This window comes from Abramis brama (genome assembly GCF_963993115.1).
Source record: "Abramis brama genome assembly, chromosome: 25".
NCBI classification, from domain to species: Eukaryota; Metazoa; Chordata; class Actinopteri; order Cypriniformes; family Leuciscidae; genus Abramis; species Abramis brama.
This window is the reverse complement of record NC_139987.1, coordinates 790974-806982: the sequence shown is the minus strand read 5'-3', so window position 1 is coordinate 806982 and position 16009 is coordinate 790974. Positions and strand designations below refer to the sequence as shown.

The window sequence follows — 16009 nt, the reverse complement described above, 5'->3', positions numbered from 1 at the left end:
AACCCAATAGAGAATCTTTGGAGGGAGCTCAAACTCCGTGTTTCTCAGCGACAGCCCAGAAACCTGACTGATCTAGAGAAGATCTGTGTGGAGGAGTGGGCCAAAATCCCTCCTGCAGTGTGTGCAAACCTGGTGAAAAACTACAGGAAACGTTTGACCTCTGTAATTGCAAACAAAGGCTACTGTACCAAATATTAACATTGATTTTCTCAGGTGTTCAAATACTTATTTGCAGCTGTATCATACAAATAAATAGTTAAAAAATCATACATTGTGATTTCTGGATTTTTTTTTTTAGATTATGTCTCTCACAGTGGACATGCACCTACGATGACAATTTCAGACCCCTCCATGATTTCTAAGTGGGAGAACTTGCAAAATAGCAGGGTGTTCAAATACTTATTTTCCTCACTGTAAATATACGATAATATATTGCGTTAATATAATGAGTTATAGATTACAATATATTGAATAATACATAAGGAATTGCCGCTTTTTATTTATTGAAAGATGAATTTACAATATATTTACACTGTAAAATGCAATTAGTTGAGTGTAATTAGAAAACGTGGAAAATGATTGCCGTAAATTGGATGTTTTACTCAAAGTTGTACGTTTCTACTAAAAAACATTCAAAAGATTGTCAGGACAATGATAGACGGTGATAGATGGTGTGCATTAAATTGTTTTTATTAAACAGAAACTTACTGAACAAATAGTATTTATTGTTGAACACAAACTTTGCTGTGTTAATCAGATATTTTTTCAAACACAATGTGCACAAAACACGTTTGAACCACTGCCATATTCAGTCACACACAGACATCAAGAATCAGCATATGAATCTCAATAACGGTTCAAATGCTTCATGCTGCAATGCATTCTGGGAGCTACCATAGTATAAAACTCATCCATAGTTCCCAGCATGCATTGCAGCATGAAGCATGTCACCGTTGTTGAGATTCATATGCTGATTCTTGATGTCTGTGTATGACTGAATATGGCAGTGGTTCAAACGTGTTTTGTGCACAATGTGTTAAAGTATCCGATTACCACAACAGTCAGTGTTTGATCTCTTGTTATAATTTCACAGGGTTTATAATTTTATGATCGAATAAACTTTTGTAATTTTTTATAACTTACAATTTATATATATATATATTTTTTTCAATAAATCATCAACATCTAAACCTCTGTTAATTCTCAGTAGACGTCTGACAGAAATAAAGTCAAACTGTTAGTAATAAGTGGAGCTGGTAATGCTGTTTGTGTTGTTTAACCCTCCTCTGCTGAGATCTGAGAGTGTTTAATGTTCTGCTGGGGTTTAAAGTGTTTGTGTCGTCTGAGTTTTGTGTGTCAGCATTGTGTTGAAGAGTCGAGCCTGTGCTTCAGTCCAGCAGAAGACCAAGAAACATTAAGAATATACTGCATGTTGCTTTATTTAACAGGCAGTAATATATTGCAGTGTTGTTTTTTATTCTTTGTTAAGTTTCAGACATGCACAAAGTCTTTGCAGTTTAATAAATACAAATAAATGCACAGTCTATCATTGTCCCGACACTATATGTCTTTGTTTAGCAGCTTACAACTTAGCAGTTAGCAGTTAGCAGTGTGCAGTGCGCTTTCAGAACTCATCTGGAATCCACATCTAAGATAAGTGAATGATCTTTTATTACATAATCTCTGTGTATATTGTGTGGTCCGGATATTAATTCTTAAATGGAGTATATTTACATGTTTTAAACCAGAGTCATGTCAACAGGGTGAGTGTTTACTGCATGTGTTTATGCAGCAGCAGTGTCTATTGTATGTTATTGCTGTTTTATACGCTGTTTAGCATGGATATGAAAACAGTTCATGTGACATAAGAGTTTGCGCTTTAAACGGCGTTCACCATATTTAGAGGTGTAACTTTAATTCATTTATTTCCAAGAGCAATGTTTTCATTAGCTATGCTAAATTGATTCAGATGCTTGTGTGTCTGAGTCACGCTAAACGACAATCAAACAATTAAACTTTAAGTCACTAGCGTTAAGCCGGGCAGCAAGGTAACCCAGGAACACATACATAGTAAACATGCAGTACAATTACAAAAAAAAATAATGTTTTGGGGGGCGTTTTGTCATATCCATTCCTGTCTATGTCATCATTGTGCAGATATGTGCTTGTTTTTTCACTCAACATCACGTACATATTACTTGTATTGTCTATTTCTCCCATTACCCTGTGCAACTGTGTAGAGTGCTTTACAAATGTATAGCAATAGTCTTCTTTTCGGCTGTGGCATAACAGCTTTATTGGCATTGGCTGTACAACCTGTAAATTATCTGATTAGATGTTTGTTCTCCTGCTTTGTTGGGGGTTAAATCATGTATGTTACATGTGCAGCAGCACAGCATGACTTACATGCTCACGGCAATGTCTGTGAGTGTACTGGCAGTAGCAAGTTAAGCCGTAGCAAAACCAAATACATTAACATTGCCATATTCATTACCATGCCAATCTCTATTACCATACCAATCTCCCGAGAGTTGTCATGACAGAGCTGCAATAATGATCCAATCGTAGTCTCTTAAGCATTTGCCTATTTAAATCCAAACAGCGACTTTTATTTTTTGTCTGGGCAGTGTAGTTTGCCAACATCAAGTTCCTATAGTGAACAGCTTCATTCTGTCGTGTAAGTCAAAGAACCTAAAATGATTAGCAAGAAAGAAGACTCATTAAAGATTTGACTTCTTCGAAAACATTGTTAATATCTTGGAGCGTTTTCTTCTTGTATTGTTGTCATAGCTTTTTTAATCAAAACCGTTTAATTAGACTAAAACAAAAACTGTGTAAAAACTAACACTGAATTGGTAGTTCCTCTATGCCATGTTTGTTTGTAAGCTTTTACAGCCACTGGAGCAGAAGCGGGCCGCGATCAGAGTTGTGGTTCGAGTGCTGATGTTGTGTCTTCAGCTGCTTCTCGAGCGGTCAGTGGAAGATCAGAGGTATAAGAGAGACGTGGTGAGGTTTCCTAAGAGATGTGTGGACAGGCCGATTCGTCCATGATAGTCTAACAGTGCTTCAGCTCAGATCTTTCAGCTGGAAAGTGTCAATATTAAACAGGTTTCCTCATCTGGACGCAGGGCTGATAGGAGACAGCCGTGCGACCCCGATTATGATGTATGTACACGTTCCCCAGCCGACATGACATGAACACAACAGCTGCTCTCGAGTGGAACAGGCTTCACTCAACACAGCAGAAGCACAGGAGTCACTCCCGCTCGGCTGGGACATACACTACACCTGTGCACAGTTACTTGAGACTGTTCTTATGGAGTGGATTCCCATGTGTAGCCCCATCAAGGAAAGACGTTTCTCCCATGGAGCAACATCGTATCAAGTACAAATAAGAACTTTTAAATATTGAAACATATTTGAGAAAATATTAGTAGTCGGGTTCATTTCCATTACAGTGACTATGTCAGCTTTGAATAACACAAACAGTGAGCAGGTCTCTGCTATTGCTGGATTTATCATCCTCTTACCGACTTCGTAGACGTTATTGCTGGCAGGGCTGGAGGCGTTTATCTCAGCATAGGGTGAATCTCTGTGAGCGGGAGACTTCATCTCCACATAACCGCACTCAGAGCTCTTGGCCAGCAGCAGAGGAGGGTCTTTGATGGTGGCGTAGGGGTTCTCTGAACTATTGAGAGAGCAGGAGCTGGCATGATAGGGCACACTCTTTACAAGATCTACAGAGAGAGAGAGAGAGATCTGTTCACATCGTCAGATTGTTTATAGGGATACTCCACCCACAAATCAGCATTCTCTCATCATTTACTCACCCTCATGTTGTTCCTAACCTGTATGACTTGCTTTCTGCATATGGAACACAATAGAAGATATTTTGGAGCATGCAATTGGACCCCATTGACTTTCATTGTATGCAGTATGGACCAAAAAAGCCTAAGACATTTTTCAAAATATCATCTTTTGTGTGCCACAGAAGAAAGAAATGCACACAGGTTTGGAACAACAAGAGCAGATGATGACAGAATTTTCCTCTCTTGCTTGCTAAGCGATCTCTTACCTCGAAGTGATTTCCCCATGTAACGCCTGTCAACTCCATAAGCTCCTAATGAGAGAATCAAGAAAAGACAGAAGAAGTCAAAATCATGTGGTCCTCTTGTTGACAAAGCTCACAGCAGCTATGAATGGAGCTAAAGACACTGATGCAGTGTGTTAGAAGACGTTGAAAGGACACAATCAGGGCCCTATCTTGCACACAGCGCAATTGCCTTTGCACACTGACGCATGTATCATTCCTATTTTGCACCCGATGCACAGCGGACTTTTCCCTCCACAGACGCACGTCGGTAAATTAGGGAATGAACTTGCGCTCCCGGGGGCGGTTCAGCACAAAGAGGAGGCGTGTTCCGGCACAAACGTTCCCTGGTGCTATTTTGCAGTTTCAGAAAACAATTCCGCCACAGACCAGGAGAAACCTAGTCTAAAGTCAGTGGCGCGTTGCGCATGTTATTCATATGCTATTTTAAGGGCGCATGCTTGGCCATAATGTAGCGTGTGCACAACACACACACTTTGCTTCTCTCATCTACACATAGACACAGCAGTTGCCATTTTTGCAAACCATACATAATTACAAGGAAAAATATAACCACACGAGGGAAATCATTGTGGTGCCCATGAAGATGTGAAAAAATAGGCATAAATCTAGCTTACACATTTACCCAAATTATTATACACCTGTTTAACCAAAGCTAGTTTGGGTGTGTTTCTCCATCCCCAATGTCACTTCTCGCGTGCGCCTGGCAAATCCGCTGTTATAATAGCAATCCGCCATGGAACAAGCGCGCCTGCTCTTAAAGGGAATGTGAGATGACGCTCTGATTGGTTTATTTCACGTTACGCCCAAACCACACCTATGGGTAATGAAGCTACTTCAGACCAACCCATTTTAGATTTGCGTCGGGTGCGAGAGTCATTTATCCCGCCGGTATAATAGCAACAGCGCCCAAGATCCGCCCACAAAGTTACTTGCGTTTCGCGCTTGATACTTCTCGCGTTTTGAAAATAAAAAAGGCCTGTAAGTTCTGTAAACGCTGGGCTGCCGAGCATTATTATGTTTGGCTGTTCTGTTGGTTGTTGGAGGTCCCACCGAGCTCATTGAAGGATCCGCCCTGCTTCCAGTCGGCCGGTAGAGTTCCTGTGTGATCAAGCAGGGAAAGCCGTTTCCTCGGCTCGGCATTCTTCAGGTTCACAAACAACTGGTTGTTCTTCGGCTGTCAGGAAAGACAAAAATCAACAATTATAGCAAGAGCTTTCTACAACATTCCACATAATTCCTCAATCCTCCTAGATATCTACAGTACAGAGCTGGTCAGTTTGTGCTCTCAAACCATGGGTAAGCTCAGGTATTTACAATGTTTTTTTCTTTAGAAAAGCGGTTTTAGATTTATGAGTAAAATAAGTGCCTATGGTCAACATTCTTTGAACAGACATTTCCTACATATTTAGTACAAAAATGCACACCTAATTTTACTCATAACTCAAAAACTGCTTCTAACAACACATAGGCAAGGGAATCCGTAGTGAATTAGCATTCTGGGATGGCCCAAAAAGTGGCGTCATGACTGAAAAGCTCTATTTAGCATAGCATTATCTTTTGAACAAGTTCCCTACCCGTATAAGCAGCCCATTTATTTCAAGAGCTGTTGAACAATTACAGAGTCAGTTAGCAGAGTAAGCAATGAGCCTCTTAAAAACACCTTTCCGTAGGGCAGGTTATTGATGTGCGGCGGGCTGCTGCACTGGGTCAGCGTGTGGTAGCTGGGGTTGGAGAAGTAGTTGCTGTTGGGAAGAACATCAGTCTGCGGGAGCGACTCTGGAAACAGACACAGTTACCACACACTAGCACAGCTACACCTCTGTGTTCTCTGTGTTAACATCAATAATACTGAACCTGCTGAAGCGGTCCTGAAATATCTTTTTTCTTTCCAAATGTGCTTTCTGAATAATAAATACATATATATCCCTGTAACCTGCAGCAGTCCAGTGCTCATCTTCTCATTAACAGAGTTTTTGTTGTTGGTGCTTATATTCCAGTATTAAAAAAAAGTTCATAGTTTTTTTCATATGATTACCAGGTACTGCTTCTCAGATCTGCATTGATTGGATTAAAACTTCATGTTCTTTTGAGTTTGGAAAATTCTGTACACAGTGATCATCAGAATATCTTTTCCCGTCCTAGAAAATATCCAGATTTTAAAACTCATTTTAACTGCTGTTTAGTTCAAATAAGTGCGTTTTAACAGCACTTAAAATATGCATAACTGAAAACTAGCGAGCTATATTTGAAAACAGAAGTGCGTCACAAAGCTCAGTGCAAGTGGGCCGTTCTGCCATAGTTTAGTCAACATACAGTAAATCATAAGAATGATTACCAATGTAATTATGACAGTTATTCATAATATGATGTGACAACGATGCAACGATATAAAATTTTTGGCCGATACAGATAATTCTATATATTTGAAAGCCGATAACCGATATATTGGCCGATAAATCTAAATCCGAGTTTTTTTGTAATTTTTAAGAGCCTACAAAAACAAAAGTCTCACCATTAAAATCCATGTCCCAATGTCCCAAACACACAATTATAATGTTCTCATGATAATTTTATGTAGCCGATATGGCAGACTTGTGGTGCACGTTAACTGCACTTATACAGTTAAATACTTTACTGTATTTTCCTTTTTTTTTTTTCTTACGATTCAAAACCATCATGTTGAACAGTGTGCATCTGAAGTGTATTTATCTGCTTTAATATATCGGCCGATAATGATAACATTAAAAATGAACGTATATCGGCCGATACCGATATGGTGGCCGATATATCGAGCATCCCCAGTGACAACTGTCAGACTCGCTGAGCAGATTCATCATTACAGTCATCATGGTGACACTGACCTGTGATGGCGTATTCGGTGTTGGCCCTCATGGTGGGTGTGTACGTGACCGCAGGCATCGTGGATTCTTCGCCTTTCTGTTTCTTCCGGTAAATGATGAAGAGGAGGAGGAGGATGAGCACGAGGAGTACCAGGACGATGATTCCTGCAATGGCACCGATCTGATACGAGTCCACGGGCACAGCGGCACTCGTCAAACTGTTGAGATTCCCCACGATGATCACGCCAGCTGAGAAAGACAGGACACATCAGTGTCACACACGTTCAGATGAAGCTTCACTGAGTGTGTGTGATAATGTGTGACGGATCCAGACGTCTGTAGCTGTGAAACATCAACACTGGAGGCAAGGCAGGCAGTGCATGCGCAAAACATTGGATGAGAAATATTACAAAGATAAAACAACGCTAATATTACAAAATGTGACATTGTAATGCTGTTACACATGCTGTTAATGGAAAGACTAATTAAAAAGCAAGTAAACAACTCAGACACTTAATATTATTAATTAATCAAACTTGAAATGGCCTGAAAACATGATGACTGAGGGTATTTTAGTGAGCGATCAGCTTGGTGAAGTTAAAGTACATCTTCGTGTCTGTGAACAGTGTTTACCGAGCTTGATCACTGATGAAAATAAGTTGACTAATAAAAAGAACAGCTGAACATCAGCTCACAAATTATATTTTCTATATGTCATATTCATTTGTTAACAAACAAGTATTCATTACTTCAATGAGCTTATTGTTTCTGCCTTCAATAAATACATTATTAGCTAACTGTGTGATTTATAAATGTACAATTCTGAGATATATTGGACAGTTTCCTCTGATATCAGATCACTCTAAATTGTAATGTGGACTCATGCATTTTCTGTAAAGCTGCTTTGAAACGATGTGAAAAGTGCTATACAAATAATTGAATTATATTGAATATTGTGTTACTGCCTTTAGTTATTATTTTGGAATAAATGTAAAAATGACTAAAAACACTAACATAATGAGATTAAACTTGGTTTTAATAAATATAACATTACATAGTTAATGCAGAAACAGAACAGAATTGTAAATGTGACAACATTAATTGTAACTGAGACATGAATTTACATTTGTATTACAAGGTTACACTTTATTTTGAGGTGTCCAGTATTACACTGTAATTATACATTTAAGCACAGAGTAATAATAATTAACTACATAGAGTAGGATGAGGGTTTGGTTTGGGGTTGATTGTATGTAATTATGCATAATAGTTATTAGTACATAATAGTTATTAGTATATAATATAATAGTTATTACTACAGTAACTACATGTAACGTGTAACAATGACACTGTAAAATAAAGAGTTACCAAAAAGAGCTTTTCCTCATCATTTCAGCACACCACTGATCTGTATCTATTACTGAAGTTGAACTTATTTTGCTATTCTAAAAACTAGGAAACAATGAGATTTACCCAATTGATGGTTTGCTGATTGTTAGTGAGCTTTGTGAAGTGTAAAAGGCAGCGGTCGTGAGTGCTAATGTAAGGTTACCCTGGTCACAGCGAGTGCCCTTCCAGCCGGGATTACAGTAGCAGGTGCCAGTCATGTGATCACAGGTGGAGTTATTGAGGCAGTCACACACCTGCCGGCAGCCGTATCCATACGTTCCTGCGGGACACTCTGGAAGCCAGTGGGACAACGCTGGATCAGATGTAGACTCGTGCGAGTGCTTATCAAAGTGTGCTTATGAATATGGACGTCTTTACTCACTCTGTTGACAGTGGCGTCCCATGAAGCCCGTGCGGCAGGTGCAGTGACCGGAGATGTGATCGCAGTCCGCGCCGTTCTCACACTGACACACCAGCACACAGTCCTTCCCGTAGAAGCCCAGCGGACAGCCTGCAGGAGAGGGGCGTGTGAGCGCACAGGTTGCAGAAAGAGAGAGAGAGAGAGAGAGAGAGAGAGAGAGGTGAACTCACGCTGTGTGCAGTAGAGCCCCGTCCAGCCGGCCGTACACTTGCACTCGCCGTCGTAAGCGCTGCAGAACGCCCCGTTGTGGCAGTTACAGGTGTGGATGCAGTTAGGACCCCACTGACCCGGAGGACAGGCTACGGGCAAACACACACACACACACACATCACACATCACATCCCTGCAGCAGTGCTGTCCAAACACACACACACACACACACACACACACATCACATCCCTGCAGCAGTGCTGTCCAAACACACACACACATCACACCCCTGCAGCAGTGCTGTCCAAACACACACACACACACACATATCACACCCCTGCAGCAGTGCTTTCCAAACACACACACACACACACACACACATCACACCCCTGCAGCAGTGCTGTCCAAACACACACACACACACACATCACACCCCTGCAGCAGTGCTGTCCAAACACACACACACACACACATCACATCCCTGCAGCAGTGCTGTCCAAACACACACACACACACACACACACACACACACATCACACCCCTGCAGCAGTGCTGTCCAAACACACACACACACACATCACACCCCTGCAGCAGTGCTGTCCAAACACACACACACACACACATCACATCCCTGCAGCAGTGCTGTCCAAACACACACACACACACACACATCACACCCCTGCAGCAGTGCTGTCCAAACACACACACACACACACACACACACACATCACACCCCTGCAGCAGTGCTGTCCAAACACACACACACACATCACACCCCTGCAGCAGTGCTGTCCAAACACACACACACACACACACACACACACACACACACACACACACACATCACACCCCTGCAGCAGTGCTGTCCAAACACACACACACACACACACACACACATCACACCCCTGCAGCAGTGCTGTCCAAACACACACACACACTCCTGCAGCAGTGCTGTCCAAACACACACACACACTCCTGCAGCTGCGTCAGGATTCGTCAATTATTAATTATAATTATAAAACCATTAATCATTTGATGCACTTATTGTGTACATGTTTTTACATTGTACTATACACTACCAGTCAAAAGTTTTGGATCAGTAAGATTTTTTACTTTTTTTAAAAGAAGTCTCTTCTGCTCACCAAGACTGCATTTATTTGATTAAAAATACAACAAACCAGTAATACTGTGAAATATTATTACAATGTAAATCAGATGTTTTCTATGTGAATATACAGTAAAGTGTAATTTATTCCTGTGATCAAAGCTGGACTTTCAGCATCATTACTCCAGTCTTCAGTGTCACATGATCCTTCAGAAATCATTATAATATGATGATTTGATGCTCAAGAAACATTTATAATTATTATCAGTGTTGAAAACAGTTGTTCACATTTTTATTTCAGGATTCTTTGATGAATAGAAAGTTCAAGAGAACAGCATTTATCTGAAATGGAAAGCTTTTGTAACATTAAACACTACCCTTCAAAAGTTTGGGGTCAGTAAGAATTTTTATTTTATTTTTGGGGGAAATAAATAAAATAAATCAATACTTTTGTTCATCAAGGATGAGTTAAATTGATCAAAAGTTACAGTAAAGACATTTATAATGTTACAAAAGATTATATTTCAAATAAATGCTGTTCTTTTGAACTTTCTATTCATCAAAGAATCCTGATCACAGGAATAAATTACATGTTTTAATATATTCAAATACAAACCAGTTATTTTAAATTGTCATAATATTTAACAACAATATTACTGTTCTTTTTGTATTTTTAATCAAATAAATGCAGCCTTGGTGAGCAGAAGAGACTTCTTTTAAAAACATTAAAAATCTTACCGATCCAAAACTTTTGACTGGTAATGTGTATTTAAAAATACCTGTATGTAATTACAGCTGTAATTCATTTCTGTAAGTACAGTGTTGACTCTTCCCTTAAACCAACCCACGCCACCAAACCCGTCCTAACCTTATCCAATGCAATACAATATGAACACAATAAGTACATTTGATGTTAAGGACACCTAATGTAAAGTGTGACCATGGATTGTGTTTGTGAGAGATTTTTATCTGTTGATGAATGAAACTGTGAGATGAGAGGAGCAGATGTACTGCCACTTCAAATGTTTTCTTGCACTCATCACTTTGGGGAAATAAGCTTGATTCTACACTATCAGTCAAAAGTTGCTGCATTTATTTGATCAAAAATAAAGTAAAATCAGTGATATTGTAAAATATTATTACAATTTAAATCAGCTGTTTTCTATGTGAATATCTAGTAAAGTGTAATTTATTCCTGTGATCAAAGCTGAATTTTCAGCATCATTACTCCAGTCTTCAGTCACATGATCCTTCAGAAATCATTCTAATATGATGATTTGATGATCAAGACACATTTCTCATTATTATCAATGTTGAAAACATTTGTGCTGCTCCATATTTCTGTAGAAACCGTAATGCACTACTATTCAAAAGCTTGAGTTAAGATTAAAAAAAGAAAAGAAAAAGAAATGAATACATTTATTTAGCAAGGGCACATTCAATTAATCAAGAGTGACAGTAAAGATATTGTTACAAAAGATTTCCATCTCAAATAAATGCTGTTCATTTAACTTTCTATTTATCAAAGAATCCTGAAAAAATGATTCATGGTTTCCACAAAAATAGTAAAGTTATAAATGGGCATCAAATCATCATATTAGAATGATTTCTGAAGGATCATGTGACACTGAAGAGTGGAGCAATGATGCTGAATATTCAGCTTTGATCACAGGAATAAATATTAAAATACATTAAAATAGAAGACAGCTCTTTTAATAGATTACAAAATATTACTGTTTGATCAAATAAATGTGTCCTTGATAAGCATTTAAAAATCTTAATTGGTCTAAACCTTTGACCGGTAGTGTATCTAACATCATCAGATCATGTGTATTTCATTACTGCTTCTCTGTATGATCAGCAGGGGGCGCAAGAGACCACAGACCCTCAATGAGGTCAAAGCACTGGAAAAACTCTGTTTCTGATGCTCCTGAGTGATGAATCAGCCAAACTAGTGTCTAGTGTCACTGAGCAGAAGGTCTTTATCTGGACGATCCACCGACAGATGAGAGTTAAGTGTTCAGCTACTTCAGCTGAGCAAATTAAAAGGAACTGAATGTAATTATTCTGTCTAGATGTGGAAAGTTTTTTACATTGCAAAAAAAAAAAAAAAAAAAACGTAAAAAAACAAACACCTGCTTCAGGGTCAAAATAAGATCAGATCAGTGCTGGAGACCCAACAGCTGCTACAAATCCCAAATGAAGTTGTTTGAAGAGGGGAAACAACCCAGACATCAGGCTTTCCTACCAAGCCCACCTGACCCCGAGACTCAAGCCTGACAGCTGCAGAACTGTGCTAACATGAGAGAAAGTGCCTAGACATCCACACTCTCCTCCTTTTATTACAGGCCAACATTAGGTTTCTGATCAGCAGGAGACTTAAATAAATAGTTAAGTAGTCTGATCAGTTGAGCTGAAGCTGTTGATCAGAAGTGATGAAGCATGAACTCTGAAGAACCACGGTTAGTCAGGCAGGATGTTTTTTGGGAGATTCCCCGAAAGCACAGCAAAAACTATTAATGGCGAGATACACCAAGCTGACCGTCTGACAGCTCAGCTTTTGCATGTTCCAGGTCGTATATCCACAGTCCAGTGGCGGCTGCTGGTATTTTCGGCCTACATCATAAAAATTGTCCATTTATTTATACGTAAATTCTGCCCTACGTTCCTTTTCAAGAAATTGGCTAGCAATTTCGACAAGCAAATACCAAGAAATAGTTGCAGCAGTTTGTCTTTCGACTACACTTGCAAAATCCGCGATGGGACTGAGCTCGAATAGCTTCAGCGTCAGCGACTTTTTATAGTACAAAATTGCTGTCAATCAAAAGGAGATGCAGTCTTTTGACAGACCCTCCAATCATCATGCAGAAGCCCGGACAGACCCTCCAATCATCATGCAGAAGCCCGGAGTCCAGGCCAGCCCACTCCTCATTCACTCCAGAGATGCTGAGCGTCCGAGGGCGGGACATAATCGCAGCATTTATCCAATGACCGTCTAGTTTCGAAGCACTGAAAAAAACTGTTCAAAGCAGCCCCATAGAAGTCAATGGACACTGGGCTTCAACAGGGAAATGCACTGTGACGCTACGGGAATGTCTGAGAAGGAAATCGAGTCAGCCGACCTGCTATATGTAGCTGATTCTTCGAGATGAACGTGTTCTAACGCATTTTTAGTCAATAAAATGTTAACACAATAGTACATATTTGACCATTAATCTTTTGACATTATAGGGGAAGCCGAGCTTCCCTTGCAGTCTTAAAGAAATCCCCACTGCCACAGACACAGTCCTAGTGTCGGTTTCCCATTTTTAAAGATGAATAGACTACTGCCACCTGCAGGTATAGAGAGTTATTTTCTCTAGCTGGCCATTGGCTAAGTCTTTATAGTGAGTTCAAGCGCAACTTTTAAGCCCAGCACAACACGAGGCGACAACACAGTCGGCTTTCATTGCCACTAGTTCTTCGGCGTCATGGCCTTAAAGGGTTAGTTCACCCAAAAATGAAAACTCTGTCAGTAATTACTCACCCTCATGTTGTTCCAACTGCGTAAGACCTTCGTTCATCTTTGGAACACAAAATAAGATATTTTTGATTAAATCTGAGAGCTGATCACTCCTCCATAGGTTTCTATGTGATTGAAACTTGCTGGCCCAGAAAAGTTATTAAGTATAAAGTTGCTGGCCTGTAGTTATTATTACACGTCATCACGCATCACACACATGACCAGCGTCGGCCAATAGTGAGCCTACGTGGTGACGTGTAACACAGACGCGCAGCGCAAAAACACTACGTGAACCAACTAGAGGCCCAGAGAGAAGGAAATGAATAGTAGAATAAAGTCGTTATTTTTGTTTGTTTTTGCGCACAAAAAGTATTTTCGTCGCTTGATATACTTAAGATTGAGCCACTGTAGTCACTTGGACTGTATTAACGATCTCTTTAATAACTTCTGGGCCAGCAAGTTTCGGTCACCTAGCAGCATACGGAGGAGTGATCAGCTCTCAGATTTCATCAAAAATATCTTAATCTGTGTTACGAAGATGAACGAAGGTCTTACGCGGTTGGAACAACATGAGGGTGAGTAATTACTGACAGAATTTTCATTTTTGGGTGAACTAACCCTTTAAGGATTAGTTCACTTCAGAATTAAATTTTCCTGATAAATTACTCACCCACGACCCATGATGTTCATGACTTTCTTTCTTCAGTCGAAAAGAAATTAAGGTTTTTGAGGAAAATATTGTGAGTATTTGTGGTTAAAAGTATATAAATGTTTATTTTTTTTAGAAAATGACTTATGGTTTGGCTAGACAAGACTCTTATTCCTCGGCTGGGATCGTGTCGAGACTTTGAAGCTGCATTGAAACTGAAATTTGGACCTTCAACCCATTGGACCCCATTGAGGTCACTTTATGGAGAAAAATCCTGGAATGTTTTCCTCAAAAACCTTTCTACTGAAGAAAGAAAGACATGAACATCTTGGATGACATGGGGGAGAGTCAGTTCTGAAGTGAACTAATCCTTTAAAGAAGTGATTCTATATTCTACCATGAGCCTCAATCTGATAGAGCAAGAGCTTTAAGAGTTGATCAAGAGCATTTAATGAGATTGCATAGAATACTGACGCTGTGAGCAGTCACTGCCGATCCAGCCGGGGTAACACTGACACGAGCCGTCGAAGGGGTTACAGGTGCCGTTATGAGTGCAGGTGCAGCTCCACGCGCAGTTCTTGCCAAACCGGCCACTGGGACACACTGCAGACAGACAGACAGACAGACAGAGCAGGACATCAGTACCACGGCCCACTAAGAGGACTACAAGAACACACACTGGAAAATGGGAATGGAAAACAAAAAGAACTGAAAGAATAAATGCTGTACATTGTACTTATTTTTAGATGTAAGTACATAGAACTTAAAGCCACTTAATATAAAGTGGGACCGACAGCTGTACTGTAGCAGTGAGTGAGAGGGGCTTTTCTTGCCTTCGTTGCAGAGCGCCCCTTTAAAGCCAGGCTGACAGTCACACTGGCCGGTCACATGGTGACAGGGGCCCTTGCTGCGGACGCAGTGCGGACAGGCCTGGCTACAGCGGTGGCCGAAGAAGCCCGGAGAACAGACTGGGAAACACCAGGAGAACAGAGCGGATGAGAAAACAGACATGTTGTCATGGGACAGACACAGGTGGTGTGTGTGTGCACTCACTGCGCTGGCAGGTGGTTCCTCTGAATCCAGGCGCACACTCACACGCGCCCTCGTCCGGGGAGCAGGACGCCCCGTTCTTACAGTTACAGGACAGGGAGCAGTTCGGCCCCCAGCGGCCCTCAGCACACATGCTGTCGCAGTGAATGCCTGTGAGAAACACACACACACGCTGACTGGATGATCCCACAACACACACTCACAAAAACACAACATTACTTTTAGAATCCCAGATAACCATTTAGAAAACTTTTTTTACAGCATTCAAGGCTGTGATTTTGCACTGAGAACTATGAGATGTTCACGAGTTCAGCTGCCCATCCAGTCCTAATGAAAGATGGTAAACAGTTTGGCCTGCTGTCCTGGTCTCGAGCTCTGAGCTAATTCAGGGCCCGGACTACGGGATTGAATAGAAAGAGGTAGCTTGGAATTAGAGAAAGGTGATGGAGGCATTGCCGGAAAAGAAACTCCTGCTTATATACGCTCATGATAATGACTGACAGGTAGTGATGGGAGAATTATAACTTTTTGAAACTCTGAATCAGTTGAACCAATATCTTTGTTAAATGATTATGTGAGTTTGACTAAACGCAATCTGTGCCTGACAAAAGCAATGCATTCTGGTTAGAAAGTTTGTCCGGCTCACAAAGTACTGTGAGAGCGAGACGAGACCAGCCGCCTGGATCAGACGCTGCAGTTTCACGATTGTTCAGATTCACCGAAGACAACGATCACATGCTTTTCTTGTTCCCTTTCGAAAGGGAACTCCCATTGCGTCCCATTGGGGTC

General features: G+C 40.5%; 1 protein-coding gene across 1 annotated transcript in view; it reads right to left on the bottom strand.

Moving 5' to 3' along the window:
• Positions 1–16009, bottom strand: part of megf10 (multiple EGF-like-domains 10) — an 88800-nt gene that overhangs the window by 3367 nt on the left and 69424 nt on the right. Inside the window, exons 14-24 of the mRNA XM_084103593.1 lie at positions 15224–15370; positions 15004–15138; positions 14645–14773; positions 8935–9063; positions 8726–8854; positions 8507–8635; positions 6976–7203; positions 5775–5890; positions 5165–5288; positions 4076–4120; positions 3531–3737 (exon numbers count right to left, since the gene is read on the bottom strand). Of these exons, the coding sequence (XP_083959719.1) occupies positions 3531–3737; positions 4076–4120; positions 5165–5288; positions 5775–5890; positions 6976–7203; positions 8507–8635; positions 8726–8854; positions 8935–9063; positions 14645–14773; positions 15004–15138; positions 15224–15370 (1518 nt within the window). The remainder of the gene's footprint in view (positions 1–3530; positions 3738–4075; positions 4121–5164; positions 5289–5774; positions 5891–6975; positions 7204–8506; positions 8636–8725; positions 8855–8934; positions 9064–14644; positions 14774–15003; positions 15139–15223; positions 15371–16009) is intronic.